The sequence below is a fragment of the Canis aureus genome, chromosome 21 (genome assembly GCF_053574225.1).
Source record: "Canis aureus isolate CA01 chromosome 21, VMU_Caureus_v.1.0, whole genome shotgun sequence".
Taxonomy (NCBI): domain Eukaryota; kingdom Metazoa; phylum Chordata; class Mammalia; order Carnivora; family Canidae; genus Canis; species Canis aureus.
The window spans coordinates 14,808,903-14,832,528 of NC_135631.1; the positions used below are offsets into that span (position 1 = coordinate 14,808,903).

Genomic DNA, 23,626 nt, shown 5'->3' on the forward strand with positions numbered 1-23,626 from the left:
TCTTCCTTTGGGGGAATAGCATAGAGGTGAGTCACCATTTAAATAAAACTGATGCCTTTCTCGTGAGAATTGAAGGAGTTGAGAAGTAGGACTGTGAGGATTCCTTGGCAGAGTGAACCATAAAGGCAGCACCTCTTCTTGACTATGTCTGTGCCTGGACATGGGGAGCTAGTGAAATGATGGGAGAAAGCAGTGCACCCCAAGGACCAAAGTACGTATCTCAGCACTAAGCATAAATGCTCTGAAAAAAGGCTCAGAATTGGCTTCAAGGGATTCCTCATCTCAGAGAGTCTTAGTCAACTGCTGATGTTTTGGTAATTGAGTTTACTTTTCTGGCTCCATGTGCTTAGGGCTTGTATCAAGTGTCTCACAACAACATCTGCACAAAAAACTTAAAAACCTATAGATTGATGTGAATCCCACAGAAGTAGAAATGTGCTAATCTGCTGAAGCTCCTCCCCATTCCTCCCAACTCAAATTCCTTTTAAATACAAAGTGAATGTGTCTACTATCGGGAATAGTTTCTTATCTGAACAAATCATGCCACGGTGAGAAGTCCCAGACATACAAGATATAGGGAGGGTGTGTATGTAAGAAGAGCATAATTTTCTTCTTTTTGATTTCTGGAAACATTTTGATTCTTTTCTTTGAACAGTAAATTTACATAAATTAAATGACTATGACTTGGGTTTCATATACCTTGAATTGAAGATAACCCTAATGGAGTTAAGTATTACTGAAGCTGCAAAGGACCAACTGTTGACAAGACTGTAGTTTATAACCCTCAGCACCAAGGTAGGCAAAAGCAACTTTTTTTTTCTGACCAGTGTGTTTGTAAGGACAACCTATGACTTCTTGATTTGTCAGCATTTTTCTCTGATGTTGACCTGGAGGACTATAATCAGCAAGTAAATTTGATAAAAGTTCAGATTTCAGATGCAGCACATGTTGGAAATATTACAATACACTTACTAAAGTCTGAGATTACTTTAGTGTGTAGTGTTTTCATCCCCCTCCCTTGACTTTTTTTCTCTTTTCCTTTTTGGTTTTACCTTTTCTCCTTTTTCTTTCTCCCTTTCTCCCTTTGTTCTGTCTCTACATCTCCTTTGTTGCTCTCTCTCAAATGCTTCCCCCGCCTTTTAAAAATTTAAATTCAGTAAGCCAACTTATAGTACATTATTAGTTGCAGATGTAGTGTTCAATAATTCATCAGTTGCCTATAACACCTAGTACTTATCACATCACAGACCTTCCTTAATGTCCATCACACAGTTATCCCATCCACCCTCCTACCTCCCCTCCAGAAACCCTCAGTTTGTTTCCTATATTTGAGTCTCTCATGATTTGTCTCCCTTTCTGATGACTTCCCATTAGTTTTCCCTCCCTTCCCCTCATGCTCCTCTGACCTATTTCTTATACCCTAGTGTTCAAATACTTTCTAATACCTAATGTTGGTCATCACTGTGGATGCAAAATTGAATAGGGTTATAAAACTAGTAAGACACAACACTGTACAAAGCATTTATTTGAATAATGAACAAGGTTTATATTGTTTCCTGATTCCTGGAAAAATCCATGCTTGGTCATAGAGTTAAATTCGGAAGGAGTATGTTATTTTGTATTTAGAATACGTCTTCAACAAATCAATTAATGAATAGAGGATAAATTCCAGAAACAAAGCAAGCAAATTAAATAGCTTAATATTTATATTAAAGAGTCTTTTAATCACTTGCTTTCAAATTTTTTTCTTAAATCTGATGACTTTTTTTTGCCATTTATTACTTTTTCTTTTTCTCCTGTTTCTTCTCACTTGGTTAGCTTATATTTTTAGCATCTTTGCCTTTTGGAGATGGTCAGAGACAATTTTGAAAGATTTTTTTTGGTGATACTCTTGTGAGAACAGTAAAATCATATTAACAACAACAATAGTAAATTTAAAATGATTTGATCTTCATGACACTCCTAAATACAGATATATTTATTCCCCACTTTAACAGATGAAAACATTGAATCCCAGAGAGATCAAATAAATTGATGCTATGTAGTTAATAAGTGGTGTATCCCAGATTTTAAGCTAAGTCTTTGAATTTTAAGCTCACTTCTCTTTGCTCTTTTTCCTTATATTTTCCTCCCTCTTTCTTTTGCCTCTTTTTTTCTTCTCCCTCTCAGTGATGCTTTATGACTGTTTACTTTTGGCCATCACTGGGAATACAAGAATGAATGATTACAATGCATTAAGGCACATTTTTGCCTTCAGGGATGCACCCTGTTGAAGAATGAGATATGAGTACCAGACAATGTGGCACAAGCCTTTAGGGCGATTTGCAAACTTCAGTGAGATTGGAAGGAAGTAGCAATACTATTTTAAGTCTTGAGGAAGCTGAGAAGCTACCAGACAGGTAAAGTACGAAAAAGTATGGCTTGTGAAAGAATCTTTATATATCTTTGAGTATTTTGCATGACCTCATTTAGAAAAAAATGGATTTTTCACTAGTAAACATGTCCAGCCACTTTGGAGGTAAAATACACAAATCTTTGGGTTTGTGAATCTGCCACATCCATGGCTATATCATTGATTGGCTCTTCCAAATTGATGCATGGCATTTTTTTTTTCTGATTTTAAATGTTGCACACTTTTGTTGTAGAAAATTAAAACAAGGGATGCCTGGGTGGCTCAGTAGATTAAGCCTCTTGATTTCAGCTTAGGGACGATTTCAGGGTCATGGGATTGAGCCTGTACTGGGTGTCGAGCTTGCTTAAGATTCTCTGCCACCCCATCTCCTTCTGCCCCTCTCCCTAACTTGTGTTCTCTTTCCTTCTCTCTCTCTCTCTCTCTCTCAAAAAAATCAGAAAATTATAAAAAACAAAAACAATAGCACCTACATTGTCACTTACGAGAATACAAAATATGAAACAGTCAATAGGGTTTGGGGCTTGTTTTCACCTTCTGCAAAACTAGAAAAAATAAGGCATGCCATGAATATTCATTAGGTGAAAGTGTCATTATTGAGGATGAGTGTGACTTTCTTTTCAGGGATGTCACTTGTCACTTGAACGGATTTGATGGAGAAGATGAATAATGTGACGGAATTCATCCTCCTGGGCTTGACTCAAAATGTGGAACTTCAGAAATTTTCATTTGTTGTGTTTTTAATTGTCTACTTGGTCACTTTGGCAGGCAATTTGCTTATCATGATCACCATCAGCACCAGCAAGGCCCTGGAAACCCCCATGTACTTCTTCCTGTCTTACTTGTCCCTTATAGATGGCTGCTGTTCTTCCTCCATGACCCCTAAAATGCTTGCTGACACTCTTACTATGAGAAAAATAATCTCTTTTAGGGGATGTATGACTCAGGTCTTTGCTGAGCATTTTTTTGGTGCTGCTGAGATAATCCTCCTTACAGTAATGGCCTATGATCGCTATGTGGCCATCTGCAAACCCTTGCGCTACACAACCATCATGAGTCAACAGATCTGTAGCCTCCTTGTGGGCGTGGCCTGGGCTGGAGGCTTTGTCCATGCAACCATTCAGATCTTCTTCACAGTCTGGCTGCCTTTCTGTGGGCCCAATGTTATAGATCATTTCATGTGTGACTTAAACCCTTTGTTAAAACTTGTCTGCATGGACACTCATACCCTTGGTCTCTTTGTTGCTGCCAATAGTGGGTTCATCTGTTTGTTAAACTTTCTCCTTTTGGTGGTCTCCTACATGGTCATTTTGCACTCCCTAGGGACCTACAGCTTGGAGGGGAGACGTAAAGCCCTCTCTACCTGTGTCTCTCACATCACTGTGGTCATTTTATTCTTTGTGCCCTGTATATTTGTGTATTTGCGTCCAGCGATCACCTTTTCCATTGATAAAGCTGTGGCTGTGTTTTACACCATGATAACTCCTATGTTAAACCCTTTAATCTACACCTTGAGAAATGCAGAGGTGAAAAATGCTATAAAGAAGCTCTGGATCTAAAGGTGACTTCAATGGAGAAATAATCACAATAGCATAAAATGACCTTATCTTTTAAATGGCAAAGAGAAGATAATATAATTTCAATGGTTCAGGGCCAAGTGAACATTATATGTAAAAGTATGTTGATGTTGGCATGTAAGTTTTCTGAGGAAAGACCCAGGCAGGATTTATTAATCATTTAAAACTATGACATTCAGATTTATTTATTGCCCATTTAGTTGTCAAACTTTGATTACTTTCAGAATCAGTTGGAATAAGTCAATTGGAGAAAGGCAAACATTAGTTGGAATTCTTGTTAAAACACACATTTCCAGGATATAGACTCCAGAGATTCTAACTCATTGGGGGACTGTTCTTGGATTAGCATATTTTCATTTTAAAGAAATTACGTAGATATGTCTAAGCAGGTGATCTATGCATACACTTTGAGCAATAATGCTATAGACTATGTTTGCATCTTTACCTTATTATAAGATCACTTTGTTAGAGCATTTCCTGGGAAGAATATTTCATAGAAATTGCTATGCTATGAGCATCATGAAACTCAACTCTCATAAGTCATGCAGTGCAAGCTCACTACCTTTGCAATGGCAAAACAAAAATGTAGTATTCTGTGAAGGTAGAAAAGGATTTCTCTATTCTTTAACTTCACTTCCTATACTTTTTAATCTTTTGTTATATCTAGTCTGATTCTCTCTTTTCCTCTCTTGCTTCCAAAGGAAAGACCTACTATCCTTGCTAGGTTACTTGGACTAAAATTTATTGTTATTGCAATAACAGTCATTTACATTGAGAATATTATTGTCATGATTTTGCTGTGTGAAGGAGATATTATGTAGCATTTTTTTATATGCACATTTGTAGGAATGAGTTTAGTGTATTCTAATCATTAAGAGAATAGTCTCTAAGTGAGATAGTTCTGAGATCAAAACTTAGTTTTACCACATTCATTGTGAACTTTAGGAAACTACAGTATCTTTGAGTTAAAGGTGAGTGATAGAGATATTATTAAGATTAATACATAATTTTTATAAATCTTTTATTACCAATAAATTCTCAAAGGCTGTTAGCTATTATGAAATTTATTACTGGAGTCTCTATAATATTGCAGAACCACTTAATCCAGTTTTTGAGCATTGGAATGGATAATACGTAGTATCTTTCTACCTTCTTTGAAGAATAATATTCTATACTCACTGGCCTTGTAAAATTCTTGGTGTCTGGAATGTTTCCCAACACTCTTGACCATTACATTCTCACATTCTCCTGTTTTTCTCTTTTCTGTTAGCCTCATGCTTCCTAGGCCTTGGGGCTGGCCCATTTTTTGGTATGATTTTCTTCTGACAAGTCTTAATTGAAGGGCCAAAAAGTCATTTTATTATGAACCTGAAATCAACAAAAATAGGCAACCAGAATGTAAACAGAATTAAGTGAGTTACTTGTTTAGAGGAGGTGGTGTGGTGAAAGTAGATCTGGAGTCAGATTTCCTGAGTTTGAATGCAACCTGGGGAAATTATTTTATCCTTCTACAATGTTTTTCTTTATCTGTAAAAATGGTAATAATAATACAAATTTCATAATATATTTGGGCTATGTAAATGAGTTTCAAAATGCTAAATGCTTATGAAAGTTCCTGGCATGTAGTAAACATTATAAAAGTATATTTAAAAGAATAAAAAAAAAACAGTGCTAGACTAACTCTTAATATGGACAGATTTTTGCTTATATCTCTTTTTGAACTAGCAGGGTCCTCATTATGTTTGGGTCAACACCTCTATGGTTGTTGGTCCCTGCCTCCTTAGGTGAAAAAGACAGCTAGTTCCTTATATGATCAATACTATGTCAGATAACCTTTTCCTTGAACTTTAGGTAAGAGCCTTATTGAATTTATGATATTATTCAGCCTCTGGAAGTTAGTGTTAGTGGCAGTTTTGGGTGATGTGGAAAGATTTGAGTTATGGAGTAAACGGAATTAGTATTGAATTCTGATTAAGTTTATGTAATATTGTGTGAATTTCATCAACTCTGAGGATCTTATTTTATTTATTTATTTATTTTTAAAGATTATATTTATCTATTCATGAGAGACACAGAGCGAGAGAGGCAGAGACATAGGCAGGGGAGAAGCAGGCTCCATGCAGGGAGCCCAATGTGGGACTTGATCCCAGGGCTTCAGGATCACTCCCTGAGTCGAAGGCAGAGCCCTTAACCACTGAGCCACCCAGGCATCCCTGAGGGTCTTATTTTAATCTGAGCTCCCATGGACAGTGAAATGGTAATACATTTTTTCGTATGGTAGTTTTAAGCATTAGATGAGACACTGCATGCCAAATATCCAGGACAATGCTTGTCACTTAGTGGGTATCTAATAAACGTCATTGTCTTTGTTGCTCCGTCAATTGTTCATTTGTATTCTATTTATGTCTGACTTTAAAAAAAAACACTCTGATTTATACATGTTATTCAACTCTAGGTAGATATCTCTATTACAAGGCCATGAGACACTTTCCAAATTCTGAGAGTAAAGCCCTAAAAATTAATACAAGATGGATGAGATTCACTCTCTACAAAATTCACCTTAAAATGTGAGTGTCTCTGAAGTTACAATTAGGTGAAAGAAAACGCCAAAATTTGAGACACTTTCTGTGATAAAAAAAAACTGTATTACAATAATTAGTAATTGTAGTAAAAGTGGTTCCTACTTCTTACATTTGCTGCTACAAAGGCAAGTTACTGTTTAATCCCCTAAGATCTCTATGAAATAATGTTATTATTATTTCTTTCTAGAAGAACTGAAGTATGGAAAATTTAAATAATTTACTGTAGGTCACGCTAGAAAATGCCTGAGATGCAGTTTAGAACCGGTGCTCCTAAACACTATGGTATACTTCATAATAGAGACAGATCACATAGCACTTTGTAGGGAGATAGACAATAAATAAGTTAATATATATATGAAAAAAGTTACATTCAAGTGATTAAAAATTTAAGGATGTAGTCAATGTTATAGTAACTCTAAAGACAAGGGGCCGCTCTAGGTTTTGTGTTCAAGGAAGACCTCAAAGCAAGAATTTATAGCGTTTATCTGTGTCCAGGTATGAGAGCAGAGAGCTGAAAGGCCATGAGTAAAACCACTAGAGAGGAGTTTCTGTACATGGGAAGGGGATTTTTATCTGATATGGGTGAGTGTCATTAACTACTCCCTTCTGACTCGGATATCACCAAGCAACCTTAACCTTACAATTAATTCAGCTCTAATTAAAGTCAGATGAAGTGAAATAAAACATCTGGACTCAAGCAACCGTCTTTCCCCAGAACCTGTATGTGCTTTCTGGCAGGTGTTTTCTTTGGTGGACTTGGTGTAGCCAATGACATTCATCTCCACTTTGCCTCTTCATGGCTTCTTTAATTTCCACAAATTTTTTCCCATGTGAAAGCATTTGCTTAAATTGCACATCTCTGTATAGTTGTCCCACTCAAGCACATCTCTTTGACCCTGTTATATTCATTCTCTCCCTTACCCACTAACTTCAGCTGCAATGGTTTCACTTTTGCCTATAGGCCTTTGAACTAGTCCTTTATTCCCCAAATGCTCTTCCTCTAGGCCTTCCTATTGCTTGGATTGTTGTCCTCACTCAGTCTGCAACACAATGGCCACCTCCTTAGAGGTCTTTAACCACCATCACCATGTAAAGCCATCCTCTATCTCCCTGAGTTATTCTGTCACAGTACTCACAATTTCTCTATAGCACCTTTGCCATCTGATTATCTGATTTACTTGTTTATTCTCTGTCTCTTCCAATTAGAATGCAAGCTTCACGAAAAGTAGGTGTTTTGGCTATTTTACGCCCTACTGTATTGCCAGCACTTAGAGTAGACTTGGCACACGGTAAATGCTTCATACAGACTTACTGAATAAAAGGACATCATTTCCACTTAACCTTCTTAGAATAAATGCATTTTTAAAAGAGACCCTTGTTAACTGGAAGCTCCTGAAGTTGATGACTTTCCATTCTTGGTGATAAATTGAAATGGAGAATTTTAGGTCAGTTGAATATATCATCTGGGGTTCTTAGCTGATGATCCAGCATCTCTGTAGATAGTCTCAGTAGAAGGGATATTTGATATGCAATTAAATATTTTAAAGATATTTGGAAGAGTGGGAATCACAGATTGAAGGCTAAGCTATCAGGAAGAGCTTGCAGAAGCATACCTGACTGGACTGGCATGCAAGGGAGATGCTGCCTCTGCTCTAATCAGGATCATCCTGCCCTGACTAGACTGCAGTGGTGCCACCACATTCCTGACCTCAAAGCTGCTCTGGAACTACCTATCCCCAGATAACTGACTTCTGCTCCAAGACTTGCACACAGACTCTTGGTTGACGGAACCCATCACATGTCTGCACCTTTGTTGCAGGGAAACAAGGAAAGGAGATTCTTTGGATTTTATGTTGGAATAGTGGATACATACCTTGGAAACTAACATGTGTGGGATGGTTTTAAGAGATTTTGGGGCAGCCACACACTCGGATGTGCACAATTGGGGATGGGAGCTCACAAAATGGGTTTCATTTATCCCATAGATAGTTTTTTATTTCCACAGAGTTTAAGAGTATCCCAGTCTCTATCCTAGATCTAGGAGAAGAAGCAGAAATAAATGACCACAAGGAAGCTGAGGGCAGGAAAATTGTTGATACCATAGTTATTCATATCATTTATACCTGCTGTGCTAATAGTTGTGGTTAGTGCTAAAGTAGAAACGCAATGGACAGCACTGTCTTTCACCTTGTGGCATTAGCATACTGTAGGGTATGATGCAGTAGCACTTCCCAAATACCTCTTCTAGCTTAATTTTGAAATGTTTATTAGAAGGAAAATTTTCTCAATAATAAACAAAAATGCTTGTCTTGGTTTAGTGACTCTCATCTTCTTAAAAAAGCACCCCAAAATGTATTGTGTACTATGTGTATCAGGCACTTTGCATACATTATATCATTCAATCATCATGATTTCTTGAAGTGCACATTATTCTCTTAGAGCTAAAAAATGAGGCTGAGGGATATTTAAAATAATGTTCTCAAAGTTATGCTATTGTAGGTAAGAAGGCGAATTAATCCTAGTCACCTCTCTCCAACACATTTGAAATTCTGTTTAAAATCCACAGTTGTCTAGGTTTAAAAGGGTACGCTCATTTCATCTTACCTCAGATCTCCATCTAGTTGGATCTTGGCTCTTAATGCAGGCCTCCAGGATATTCAGCTTATCCACATGCATCTGTGTGCTTCCTCTTCCTGGACACATGTCACCTTAAAAAATTTAATAAACTTTACTTTTAGAGAAGTTTTCAGATTCTGGCTATTTGAGCAAGAACTACAGAGAGTTCCTGTATAATCCTTGTCCCTACACATGCAAATTTATCCCATATGGACCTCTCACAAGACTGTGTATATTTGTTACAACTGATGAACCTATGAAACATTATCACACAAAGCCCTAATAACTTACATAATTTACATTAGAGTTCACCTCTGGTGCTGTACATTCTATGGGTTTGGGCAAATGTATAGTGCCATATAGCCACCATTGTAGTATCATGCAAAGTAGTTTCACTGCCTTAAAATATTCTGTGCACTGCCTGTTCATCCTTCTCTCTCCCCTAACTCCTGGCAGTTACTGATCTTTTCACTGTCTGCATCATTTTTCCTTTGACACAATTGCACATAGTTGGAATCATATAATATGTAGCCTTTTGAGATTGCGTTCTTTCACTTAGTAATACACATTTAAATTTCTCCCATGTCCCTTCCTGACTTGATAGGTCAACCTTTTAGTGCCAAATAGTCTTTATTTTCTGTCTGTACCACAGCTTTATTTATCCACTCACCCACCAAAGAGTGTCTTGGTTGTTTTCATGTTTTGACAATTATGAATAAAGTTGCTAGAAACATCTAGGCATAGATTTTTTTCCTTCTCATCTTGATTAAAGTATAATTGGCACATAATATAAGTTTAATGTGTACAATGTGATTTGTCATACATATATGTTGAAATTATTACCACAATAAGGTAAGTTAAAACATTCATCCCTTCACATAATTACATTTTTTGGGGGAGAACATTTAAAATTTACTCTCAAATATATAACACAATATTGTTAACTATGTCACCATACTGATTATTAGAACTGGTGCAGCCACTCTGGAAAACTGTGTGGAGGTTCCTCAAACAGTTAAAAATATGCCTGCCCTACGACCCAGCAATTGCACTGTTGGGGATTTACCCCAAAGATACAAATGCAATGAAACGCCGGGACACCTGCACCCCGATGTTTCTAGCAGCAATGGCCACGATAGCCAAACTGTGGAAGGAGCCTCGGTGTCCAACGAAAGATGAATGGATAAAGAAGATGTGGTTTATGTATACAATGGAATATTACTCAGCTATTAGAAATGACAAATACCCACCATTTGCTTCAACGTGGATGGAACTGGAGGGTATTATGCTGAGTGAAGTAAGTCAGTCGGAGAAGGACAAACATTATATGTTCTCATTCATTTGGGGAATATAAATAATAGTGAAAGGGAAAATAAGGGAAGGGAGAAGAAATGTGTGGGAAATATCAGAAAGGGACTCAGGACTTACTCATATTCAGCTGGAAGTTTGTAGTTTTTGGTCAACATCTCCGTCTTTCCTTATCCCAACCTCCTGGCAACCACTGTTCTACTTTCTGATTCTATGAGTTCGATTTTTCTTCTTCAATTTTGAAGGATAATTACATACAGCTCAGGAACTTAACTTGGTGGATTTTTTTTCTTTTCATTTCTCTCAGCATTTAAATACTCCATTCACTTCTTTCTTGCATGGTTTCTGAGAAGTTGGATCTAATTCTTTCTTCTGCTTCTCGTGGTGGTGGTCCCAGTCTAGTGATAGTGATGTGATTGTCTAGGAATGCCTGTGGCACTCACCTGGGCTTGTATTACTTGTAGTAAGTCCCCACAGACTATTCCCCACTGAGGCCAGTGTTGTGGCTGGACTGGTTCTTGTGGTTCTTACTAGGATTTCAGGATACACTTGACTGCAGTAAAAATGATCAGGGAGCTTCAAGGTACAAGATTTTCTATGCACTAGTCTTAGAGGGTAAACAGCATATCTGAGGGCCACATCTCAGTTTGCAGTTAAAGGGAGCAAGAGTACAGACCTGGGGCTATGCCTTTATTAGGGTCTGATGGCAGTGGGGGCCTATGCAGGGTTTCATGGGTTCACTATTTATGGCTCATTTAAAGCATGAGAGTGAGAAGTAAGGCACAGAAAAGGATAAGCAGGGTCACTAAACTGGTCAGTTGTTGAAGTCATCCAGGGCTTTCTGAAAGAGGAAACTTCATGAGTGGAGGTGTCTTAATTCCTAACCTGGTTGCTTTGCTAGTAGCTGTGTCATATAGCTGGTAATATGTTTATTCATGATAGATGCTTTTGAAATGGATGTTTTGTCAATCAAAAACTTAATGTCAAGCAAGCACTTACAGTACAATCAAAGGGCTTAATGTCAGACACTCTCCTATAGGTAAAATACTTTTTCTTTGGTTTCTTTCAAGATTTAAAATTTTACCTTTGATTTTCTGAAGCTTAAATATGACATACTTCTATCTGTTTTTTTTTTTTTTTTGTTAGGCATTTATCTTATGAAGTATTACCTGAGCTTCCAGAAACTTGTGTTCAACATTAATTTGGGGAGCAATTCTCAGTCATTATTGCTTAAAATCTTGCCTCTGTTATTTTCACTTTTTTCTAGTATTCCCATTACATGTATGTTACCTGTTTGGTAGTTGTCCCACTGTTTTGCATATTCTGTTCTAGTTTGTTTATTTGTCTAATTTTATTTTTCAGGCTTTTTTCTCTTTGATTTTCAGTTTTGGAAATTTCTATTGCCATGTCCTGAGGCTGTGTCCAGTCTATTAATGCTTGTCAAAGGCTTTCTTGAATTCTGTCAGTGTTTTTGATCTCTAGCATTTCTTTTCAATTTTTCCTTAGAATTTCTCTTTCTTAGTACATTATCCACCTGTTCTTGTCTTTAGTGATATAACAGGGCCAGTGTTCTGGAGTTCTATGATAAAATTTAAGTCTTCTGGTGAGTTTGTACTCTGGGACTGTATAGTTCACCAGTGCTTCTCATCTGACCTGTCCATAATGTGATAGATCTAAAAGAATATTTACATCTAGATGTTCTTTAAAAATTTTAAAATTTGGTGGAAAAGTCAAAGTTAATAGAATAAAGCAAGAGTCAGTCTTGACATACTCCCAGTGCATGACTTGATAATATATCTGGTTGGAAGGCAAAAAATGGCCCGTGATCTTTGCTTTTACTGGGGAGAAGATGCTATTCTCTTCAGCACTGTTACTATTCTTTCAGAACATTTCAAGAATGTCCTCTCTAGATCTCAGTATAACTAATTTTGCCATACAAACAGAATAAGATGGCCCCAAAATGGGAATTATTATTTTTCTTTTTTTGAGTTACTAGAAAAGAATTTAGTTTTTGGAGAACAATTTTCCTTTTAAAAGAGCTTGTTGCTGACTTTGACTTCTTATGCCAATAGATTTGCCTGCCTCAATAAATTAGCCTAATGTGGAAAAATTTTGGTTTTCTATTTGCATCATGGATTTCCTTTTAAGTAGATCTACAACCAAGTAATAACAATTTTCTGAAGTACTTAGAGGACTCTGCAAAAAAAGCACACATCTGGTCATGTGAAGTAAAATATATCCTTAAGGACTAATGCAGCTTTTTGACCTCATTGGTCATACTGGATGGGAGAGGCATTTCCAGGTCTTTATGAGTTAGTTTAAAAGTCCTCCTGCTGACTGTAAGCAAGCTTTCAAAAGGTAAGCCTATAAGAGTTAATGGTGGAGATTTTCAATTGTGTGAATTATTTTATTATGCAGAAAATTCTTACAAACTTGAGCTTATGGGAATTGAACATTGAAAAGTCCTTCAGACTCACGGGAGCCTTGAAGTCAATCAAAGTTAGTTTTTTTTTTTTTTGACTCATAAGCTGCTTTATTTGCATGCAGAATTGTAAAGAATTGAGAATACATAATTGAAAAAATTGCCATAATAATTAAAAATGTTAAATGTCTAAACGCGTAACCAGAATTGGATATTAGAGAGTCCTCTTAGGTTAGGATACTTAAAAAAGAAGACTAAGAATAAGAATAAGAATAAGAAGAAGAAGAAGAAGAAGAAAGAAGAAGAAGAAAAGTAGAAATATAAAAGCAAGTTTACCAAAATTATGTATGTATCACATATTAACATTTAATATATAAATGTTTTTAAATACAATTAAAATAAAATATAAATCCCTGGCATAGATGATAGAGTTATAGACAACCTAGCAGAGAAGACATGTTAACTAATGATCTGCAGTGTAACACAGTAAATACTACTCTAAAACTATAAGCAAATTTTACATATGTACAGAGGAAAAAACACTACTGCTTATTTCTGTTGTAAATATGATTCAATTATTTGTTCAAAGTTAGTTTTCAATCCCATCTCTGTCACTGAAGGGTATATGACTTTGAGAACTTAAGTATTCTAAGCCTGTTTTTTCAACTATAAAATGGGGATAGCAGTGCTTGCTACTGTAAAGATAAAGTGTACATTAACTGTGATCTATATAGCTGTGCATATGTATAGATATAGATGTATATATGTATACATATATACATATATATATACATATATATATACATATAAAATGCCTATGTAAGTGTGGAAATAGCACATGATATAGAGTTATGCATGATAAATAATAGATGTTGTTCTTGCAGTGTTACCATTTCCTCTCATTAAAATACTTTGTACCATATAATGACATGGAGATCATTTAGGAAGGAATAGATTTATTGTGGAAAATTAAAAACTTATCTTACTAAATACTTAATTGATATCTATTTGGAAATGTCAATTAGGTAGATGTATACAGAAAGCCATTCATAAATTGTTCTCCCACTTTGAATATGTAAATTACCTTGAGAGATTCTTCATTTAGGAATTACACTTTGTGTAGGACTTTATACATTGTGTGTCTTTCAAGAAATTTCCTTTCCATCTTGTTCTCTCACTTCTCCTTTAAAACTCAACTAAAGTACTGCTTTCTCTGGGAAGCCTTCCCAGATCACAAGTTGATTTATGTGTTAAGGCACATGGAATCCATAGTCTACATGAATATACTTGTAGTGACATTTATTAAATTGATCTATAATGGTCCGACTCCCTATATATGAAATCAATGAGAGGAAGAAACCACATTGTATTTAACTAAGTGATATCAATTATGATAGGTTTGATAGAAATAGATTTTGCATGCACACTTTTTATTGAATAAATAAAAATTAAGCTTATAATATACTTAAAAGTTTTTTCTTTGTTTTAAAGATAAATTGTTTCTAATAACAAAGGTCAGGACCTATAAGGAATAGAAAGAGCCAAGGAAATGGAACCAAAGAACAATGTTACTGACTTTGTCCTCTTGGGCCTCACACAGAATCCAAAGGAACAGAAGGTCCTTTTTGTTATATTCTTGCTCTTCTATATTTTGACCATGGTGGACAACCTACTCATTGTGGTGACTGTTTCTTTCAGTAAGACCCTGGGCTCACCTATGTACTTTTTTCTTGCCAGCTTATCATTTATGGACGTCATTTATTCCTCTTCTATTTCTCCTGAACTGCTTTCAAATTTGTTCTTTGGGGAAAATATCATATCCTTCCAATCTTGTATGATCCAGCTGTTTACAGAGCACTTTTTTGGTGGATCAGAGGTCTTTCTTCTGCTGGTGATGGCCTATGACCGCTATGTGGCCATCTGTAAGCCCTTGCATTATTTGGTTATCATGAGGCAATGAGTATGTGTTGTGCTGCTGGTGATATCCTGGGTTGGACGTTTTCTGCATTCAGTAATTAAAGTTAGCACTATTTAGAGGCTCCCATTCTGTGGCCCCAATGTCATCGATCATTTTTTCTGTGATATGTACCCCTTACTGAAACTGGTCTGTACTGACACCCATGTCATTGGCATCTTAGTTGCTGCCAATGGAAGGATGATCTGCACTATTGTGCTTGTGCTCGTGCTCATCTCTTATGGTGTCATCTTGCACTCTCTAAAGAACCTTAGTTCAGAGGGGAGGCGGAAAGCCCTCCAGACCTGTGGTTCCCATGTCACTGTGGTGGTCTTCTTCTTTGTTCCATGTATTTTCATGTATTTAAGACCTGCTAAGACCTTCCCCCCTGACAAATCCCTGAGTGTGTTTTACACAGTCATAACCCCCATGCTGAACCCACTGATCTACACTCTGAGAAATTCTGAGATGGCAAATGCTATGAAGAAGCTCTGGAGCAGAAGTATCATATCTTGCAGCAAATGAGCACATCTGCCACCATGAATGAGTCATTTGGCATTAGGGTTCATTTCCTTAGAATGCAGAAGTCTTCTTCTTCTTCTTTTAAAAGGTTTTATTTATTTAAAAGAGAATGAGTGAGAGCGAGAGAGACAGAATCTGAAGCAGACTCTGCATTAAGCACAGAGCCTGACATGGGACTAAATCCCCGAGCCGGGAGATCATGACCTGAACCAAAACCAAGAGTTGGATGATTAACTGATTGAGGCACCCAGGTGCCCCAGAATGCAGAAGTCTTCTTAAATTGATTCTGAATTTACTTTCTTTAAAGAATTTCTGGTAATTATAATTAAAGTATGGACTAGATGATTGTACTATAATAAGGTTTCCTCCCTGCTAGGATATAATGTCTTTAAAGTCTTGTGTATCACTTCACTTAGAATGATGTAATGTTTTTACAGCAAGGATTCAATAATAGGTGATGATTTAGGAAATTTTTGTATGATTACACTAAACTGTCATCAATTTATGTATTTATCTTTCAGTTTTTTTCCTGAAATTTGGTATTATTTTTAATTAGATTCTTGTCATTTCATCATTTTTATTATACTATTTAAAATATTCAAACATGTATAGAATGTCTTCCTTGTTAAGTTTTGATTGTCTTATATAAGAAAAGTTGATGTGTAATAGGTAATTATAGCAAAAATGAAAACCTTACAAAATAGGATAAGATGTAGGGCAGCCCAGGTGGCTTGGTGGTTTAGTGCTGCCTTCAGCCCAGGGTGTGATCCTGGAGACCTGGGATCCAGTCCACGTCGGGGTCCCTGCATGGAACCTGCTTCTCCCTCTTCCTGTGTCTCTGCCTCTCTCCCTCTCAGTCTCTCTCTCTGTGTCTCTCATGAATAAACAAATTAAATCTTTAAAAAAATAGGATAAGATGTAGCATAATTTTCCTGCTTATCTCTCATGGTCTCTAGTCTTCTTCCCTGGGAGCAGTCACTTGATTGGTTTCTGAAGACTTGTATCAGATAACAATCTTACAAATACATGTGCATTTAAATATACAAATGTGTTTTTTTTCCGTGTATGTAAATGTTTGCTTTTACTATGCAACATTTAAAAAATGTTTTATCTTATTTTATTTAAATTCCATTAATTAACATATAGTATATCATTACTTTCAGATGTAGAGTTCAGTTATTCATCAGTTCCATATTATACTCATTACATCACGCACCCTTCTTATTGCTCATGCAATACCTCTTTAAAATACACTTTTAATTTTATGATTGTTTTTATGTTTTTATTTTCTCTCTCTGTCTCTCTATATATATACATGCACACATAATGTGTATATATATATGTATATGTATATATTTATTGGAGTTCGATTTGCCAACAAATAGTATAAAACCCAGTGCTCATCCCATCAAGTGCCCCCTTCGGTGCCCATCACCCAGTCATCCCATCCCCCTGCCCACTTCCCCTTCCACTACCCCTTGTTTGTTTTCCGGGGTTAAGAGTCTCTCATTTTCATTTTAAACTGAAGTATACTTGATGTACTGTCTTAGGTTCAGATGTACAAGATAGTGCTCTGACAATTATAGCCTGACATAAGAATGCTCACCATATAAGTGTAGTCATCATCTGTCACCATCCAAGGGTAATTACTACAGTATTTATTTCTTATGTTGCATTATATCTTTTGACTTAAATATTTTATAACTGGAAGCCTGTACCTCTTAATCATCTTCACCTATCTTGCCTGTCCTGTCAGCCTCTCCCTTCTGGTAATCATCAGTTTGTTCTCTGTGTTTGAGTCTATTTTGTTTCTGTTTATTTTTTTTTTAGATTCTACATAAAAGTCAAATTATCTGCAACATTGAAGACCTTCCATACCTGTTTATATAGATCTCTTAGTTTTTCTTATATTAGGTAATACTCCCCTATAAGTATATACTAAAATTAATGTCTTCATTTCTCTTCAGATTGTTCCTTACCTTTTTGTATGACAAACAATTTTGCAATAAATACATGTTTTTGAATATGTGCAAAGATGGGTTCTGAGGAGTGGAGTTCTTGTTATATGTATTTGAGTCAAGATCAGATATTCATAGTAATTGCCAAACTGCCATCCTTGAGGTAATACTAACAGCTACACTGCTGCTCACAGTCTGAGATGCATTCTGTCCATATACTCAACAAACTGTGTCCAGTGCATACTTAAGGGACAGAACAATCTGATTAAAGTTATTTTATTTCATTTTAATACTTTAATAGAAGTCCTTTTTTTCTTTTTTTTTATAATAAATTTATTTTTTATTGGTGTTCAATTTACCAACATACAGAATAACACCCAGTGCTCATCCCGTCAAGTGCCCCCCTCAGTGCCCGTCACCCATTCACCCCCACCACTTGCCCTCCTCCTCTTCCACCACCCCTAGTTCATTTCCCAGAGTTAGAAGTCTTTATGTTCTGTCTCCCTTTCTGATATTTCCCACACATTTCTTCTCCCTTCCCTTATATTCCCTTTCACTATTATTTATATTCCCCAAATGAATGAGAACATACAATGTTTGTCCTTCTCCGATTGACTTACTTCACTCAGCATAATACCCTCCGGTTCCATCCACGTTGAAGCAAATGGTGGGTATTTGTCGTTTCTAATGGCTGAGTAATATTCCATTGCATACATAAACCACATCTTCTTTATCCATTCATCTTTCGGTGGACACCGAGGCTACTTCCACAGTTTGGCTATGTGGACATTGCTGCTAGAAACATCGGGGTGCAGGTGTCCCGGCGTTTCATTGCATCTGTATCTTTGGGGTAAATCCCCAACAGTGCAGTTGCTGGGTCTTAGGGCAGATCTATTTTTAACTCTTTGAGGAACCTCCACACAGTTTTCCAGAGTGGCTGCACCAGTTCACCTTCCCACCAACAGTGTAAGAAGATTCCCTTTTCTCTGCATCCTTCCAACATTTGTGGTTTCCTGCCTTGTTAACATTCCCCATTCTCACTGGTGTGAGGTGGTATCATGGTCTTGATTTGTATTTCCCTGATGGCAAGTGATGCAGAGCATTTTCTCATGTGCATGTTGGCCATGTCTATGTCTTCCTCTGTGAGATTTCTGTTCATGTCTCTCACCCATTTCATTATTGGATTGTTTGTTTCTTTGCTGGTGAGTTTAATAAGTTCTTTATAGATCTTGGAAACTAGCCCTTTATCTGATACATCATTTGCAAATATCTTCTCCCATTCTGTAGGTTGTCTTTTAGTTTTGTTGACTGTATCCTTTGCTGTGCAAAAGCTTCTTATCTTGATGAAGTCCCAATAGTTCATTTTTGCTTTTGTTTCTTTTGCCTTCGTGGATGTATCTTGCAAGAAGTTACTGTAGCCGAGTTCAAAAAGGGTGTTGCCTGTGTTCTCCTCTAGGATTTTGATGGAATCTTGTCTCACATTTAGATCTTTCATCCATTTTGAGTTTATCTTTGTGTATGGTGAAAGAGAGTGGTCTAGTTTCATTCTTCTGCATGTGGATGTCCAATTTTCCCGGCACCATTTATTGAAGTGACTGTCTTTCTTCCAATGGATAGTCTTTCCTCCTTTATCGAATATTAGTTGACCATAAAGTTCAGGGTCCACTTCTGGGTTCTCTATTCTGTTCCATTGATTTATGTGTCTGTTTTTGTGCCAGTACCACACTGTCTTGATGACCACAGCTTTTCAAAATCCTTTTAATATAGTTGAGTTTAAGCATCTTCTCATAAATTTAACATGACTTGCACTTTTTTTCCTGTGGATTAACTATTAAAGACTTTATTTCATTTATTATTGATCTCTCCAATGCTGATTTTTGAGTCATTTATGTACTAAAGAAATGATCCCTTTTACTATTGTATATGCATTATTTTTCTGGCTTGTCATATTTTTAACTTCTTTTATATGATGTAAAATGCCTCAAAATTTATTTTGACATAGGAATTAAGTAGGGATTGAATTTTATTTGTTCCCCTAAATTTTCGTTGCATAGTTTTTTTATAGTTGCATAGTTATCTTTTAACTTGAAATCCTGACTATATATTCCATTTATATTTGGTTCCAATCTATTCTGTTTTATTTTTTTAAATAGTTTTTAAAATTTTTATTTATTTTTTTAAAAGATTTATTTATTTATTTATTTATTTATTTATTTATTTACTTACTTATTTATGATAGACATAGAGAGAGAGAGAGTGAGAGGCAGAGACACAGGAGGAGGGAGAAGCAGGCTCCATGCCAGGAGCCTGACTTGGGACTTGATCCCAGGACTCCAGGATCGTGCCCTGGGCCAAAGGCAGGCACTAAACCGCTGAGCCACCCAGGGATCCCCTATTCTGTTTTACTGACCTCTTTGTTCATAGCCCAATTGATATGCAGTACATTGTTTTGATACATAATACATTTTGATTTGTAATGGGACTAACATTTCTCATTTCTATTCTTTTTCAGATTTATGCCTAGTCTTGCATATTTATGTTTCAAATTCAAATGTAAAAAAATAACTTAGCAAATAAGATAAATAATCTTAACATTAAAATAAGTTGAGTAAAATAAGTTTAACATGGTTTAGTTACAAAACAAAGTCAATTATTAGGTTCAAGAATTCAATTTAAGGAGATTAATCTAAGAAAAGTTTACAGCTTTCAAGTACTGAGAACCGTTATCCATGGACGGATCTTTTCATTCAACAACTCATCTTTCATAAGCTTGGGTATTGCTTCTATTTTCTGCCTGTGTGGCTCAACCCTTCCAGATATCTGTTGCTCTTCATCCATGACCCCTGAAATGCTGCTTGGCATTTTTGCAATAGAGAAACCATCTCTTTTATGAAGTGCAGTACTGAAATTTTTGCTGAGCACCCATGTGGCCATCTGCAAATCCCTGTAGTATGAAATCATCAGAAGGACAGGGATACAGCTTTGTCTTTCAGGTGGCATGTGCTAGAGGCTTTGTCCTTGCAACCACTCAGGTCCTCGTCACATTGTGGCTGCCTGTGTGTGGCTCCAATGTCATAGACCATTTGTGTGTGATGTAAATCCTTGGTTGAAAGCCATCTGCATGGACACTCATACCCTTGGTCTCTTTGTTGCTGTCAAATGTGCGTTCATCTGCCTGTGAACATTTTCCTCTTGATGGTCTCCTAGCTGGTCATCATGTCCTCCCTGAGGGCCTGTAGCTTGGAGTGGAGACCCAAAGCCATATCTGCCTGTGTTCTCATGTCACTGTAGTGGCCTTATATTGTGTCCTGAGTGTTTATATATTTGTATCCAATCACCAGCTTCTCCACTGATCAAGCCAAGAATCCATGGTAACTCTTTTGTTAAACATAAACCTGTGTACTCAGAAATTTGGAGGTAAAGAATGCGAAGATGAAGTTTTGAATTCTGCAGGAGAGAGCATACTGAGGACTGCAGTTTGGGTTGGGATGGGTGCCCCAAGGCAGCCTGGAGTCCTCTCAGTGGAAGGGAGAGCCATGTTCCGAGGTGGAGAGTCAGCTCCGGGGGTGCCTTCCCTGGGCAGAGCCCTGATCCATCTGTGAAGCCAGATAAGGAAAAACTGGAGCAAAATCCCAAGGAGTTCCAGGACAGCAAAGCTCTGCAAAAAGACCTGGAACAATTTGCCAAGCCTCTGAAGCAGAAGTGGATCACTCTAGGATATACTCAGGCTGATATGGGGCTCACCCTGCAGATTCTCTTTGGAATGTGTTTCCCCAAACAGTCATCTGTCCCTTTGAAGCTCAACAGTGCAATTTCTCGAACACATGTAAGCTGTGGCTCCTGCTGCAGAAGTGTGGGTGGAAGCTGACAACAATGAAAATCTGCAGGGGAGGTAGGAACAAAGCAAGGATCCTTGTGCAGGCTGCAAAGAGGAAGTGAACAAGGATGGAGAACCGAGTGAGGTAACCTGGAGAACATGTTCCTGCAGGGCTGGAAAGCCCCTGTGCTTCTGATCAGGCCCGCAGCTTGGGCGTGTAAAGGATGTGGTCCAAGCTTATTTCTGTAATTAGTAGTGACTAATGGCAAGGAGAGGACTTTGAGGTTTCTGGGTCTCTTTTCTCAGGAGCACCAGTATCCTTCCCTCTGGCACCAGGGCCCCTTTCTGGTACCCCAGGCTATGGGGGCCCTCACTTTACTACTTTGGGCTCCTTGGTGCCTCTCTCTGAGGGTGAAGCCTTTTCCTCTGTGTCTGTCACCGCTCTGGGTTCTCTCTTGCATTCAAACTGAGGAGCCAGCCCTTCCCAGGGATGGGGGCAGAGGAAGGGGAAGAGCTAGGGAATGAGAACCTAGGGTTAGTACCAGGGCTTTGGGATTAAAGTTCTCCATTCACTGTAGAAAGGGTTTGGCACTACAACGGGTGTGGGGACAGAGTTTGGGGGGAACTGGTTGGAGGGAACGTAAAGTTCAAGGATGCTCTTGTTTTTAATCCTCACATCACTTATCACTTTGTTTTTAAATAAAGAAGCCTGGGACACAGTAAAAAAAAAAAATACTTTAGGAAATACTAATCATGAAAAGTGTAGCTTCAATCTGTTACCATACAAAGTTACTATAATATTATTGAGTATATTCCCTAAGCTGTACTTTTCATTCTTGTGAGTTATTTATTTTATTCCCAGAACGTTGTACCTTTCAGCCCCTTCACCTATTTCGCCTATTCCTCTACTCCCTCCCCTGTGGCAGCTGCCAATTTGTTCTCTGTATTTATGAGTCTGGTTTTGTTCTTTGGTTGTTTTGGTTTCTTGATTAAATTCCACATGGAAGTGAAATCTTTTGTGACATCTTGAAGATATCCCTCACCATCCATGTAGATCCTTTAGTTTTTCTTGTACTCCATATTACTCACTTACTTATGTACCACAATAAATGTATTCATTCCTGTTTATATTATTACTTTTTTATGACAAAGAATTTTACAATTGTATATTTGTGAATATGTGGAAGTATGAGTTCCTAAGAGAGTAATTGTTACATGTATTTGAGTCAATGTGCAGATAGTTAAATGTTGAATTTCATAGTTGTTGCCAAACCGTCATCCTTGACATTGTACTAACAGCTATCCTGCTGTCACATTCTATGAGAATACTTCTGTTCCTATACTCAACAACTATCTTATAAATACTCATGGCATAAGGCAATCTGAATAAATTGTAGTCTTTCTCATAGTATTGAGTTTGAGTATCTTTTCATATGCTTAGTATAATTTATATTTCTTTTTCTGTGAATTGTCTATTAACATCTTTTACCTGTTTCATGTAATTGTTGATCTTTTCCATTCTGATATTAGTGAGTCGATTATACTAAAGAAATAATCTCTTCTACTGTTGTATAAGTAATTGTTGGTTTTTTAGCTTGTGATGTGTTTTTAGTACTTGTATACTGTATAGAATGCTTTTGGCATGTAAACAACATTCTAATTAATTTAATATTAATGACTTGCTTACCAAGACTTCCCCACTTCATTCATATTGAAATATTGAAATATTCTTCACTGTTTTTTTATCATTTAATTTTAAAGCACTTTTGAGGTTGTGTATCTATTAAACTTTTGCTCCATCTGGAATTTATTTTGATATAGGCATTAAAAATATATGGATTTTTAGTTGGTTTTCTAAATTTCAAGGTTTTTTAAATAGTCGCAGAATTTTCTTCTTGCCATTGACTTGAAATTCTATTATCTTCTAAAGCTCCATACATACTTGGATCCCATTTAAGTTTCTGTTCTCTTTCTTTTTTTTTTTTTTTTTTATATTTTTTTTTTATTTTTTTTTTATTGGTGTTCAATTTACTAACATACAGAATAACACCCAGTGCCCGTCACCCATTCACTCCCACCCCCCGCCCTCCTCCCCTTCTACCACCCCTAGTTCGTTTCCCAGAGTTAGCAGTCTTTATGTTCTGTCTCCCTTTCTGATATTTCCCACACATTTCTTCTCCCTTCCCTTATTTTCCCTTTCACTATTATTTATATTCCCCAAATGAATGAGAACATATAATGTTTGTCCTTCTCCGACTGACTTACTTCACTCAGCATAATTCTGTTCTCTTTCATTAATTTCTATTCATGTGCCAGTTGATACACAATAAAATTGCTTTCATATATAAGATATTGTGATATGTGATGAAGCTAGCAGTCTCTCATTTCTGATCTTTTTCAGATTTATGCCTAGTCTTGCATATTTATGTTTCAAATTCAAACTTAAAATAATGAGTTTAC

General features: G+C 36.8%; 1 protein-coding gene and 2 pseudogenes across 1 annotated transcript; all 3 read left to right on the forward strand.

The window, feature by feature from the left end:
• Nucleotides 1–3,063: 3,063 nt before the first annotated feature.
• Nucleotides 3,064–3,969, forward strand: LOC144293244 (olfactory receptor 4C12-like). The gene has a single exon (XM_077864335.1). It carries the CDS (start codon nt 3,064–3,066, stop codon nt 3,967–3,969), a length of 906 nt encoding a protein of 301 aa, XP_077720461.1.
• A 10,495-nt stretch (nt 3,970–14,464) lies between these two features.
• Nucleotides 14,465–15,394, forward strand: LOC144293245 (olfactory receptor 4A47-like; annotated as a pseudogene).
• Nucleotides 15,395–17,426: 2,032 nt separating this feature from the next.
• Nucleotides 17,427–21,636, forward strand: LOC144293159 (POU domain, class 5, transcription factor 1-like; annotated as a pseudogene).
• Nucleotides 21,637–23,626: the final 1,990 nt, after the last annotated feature.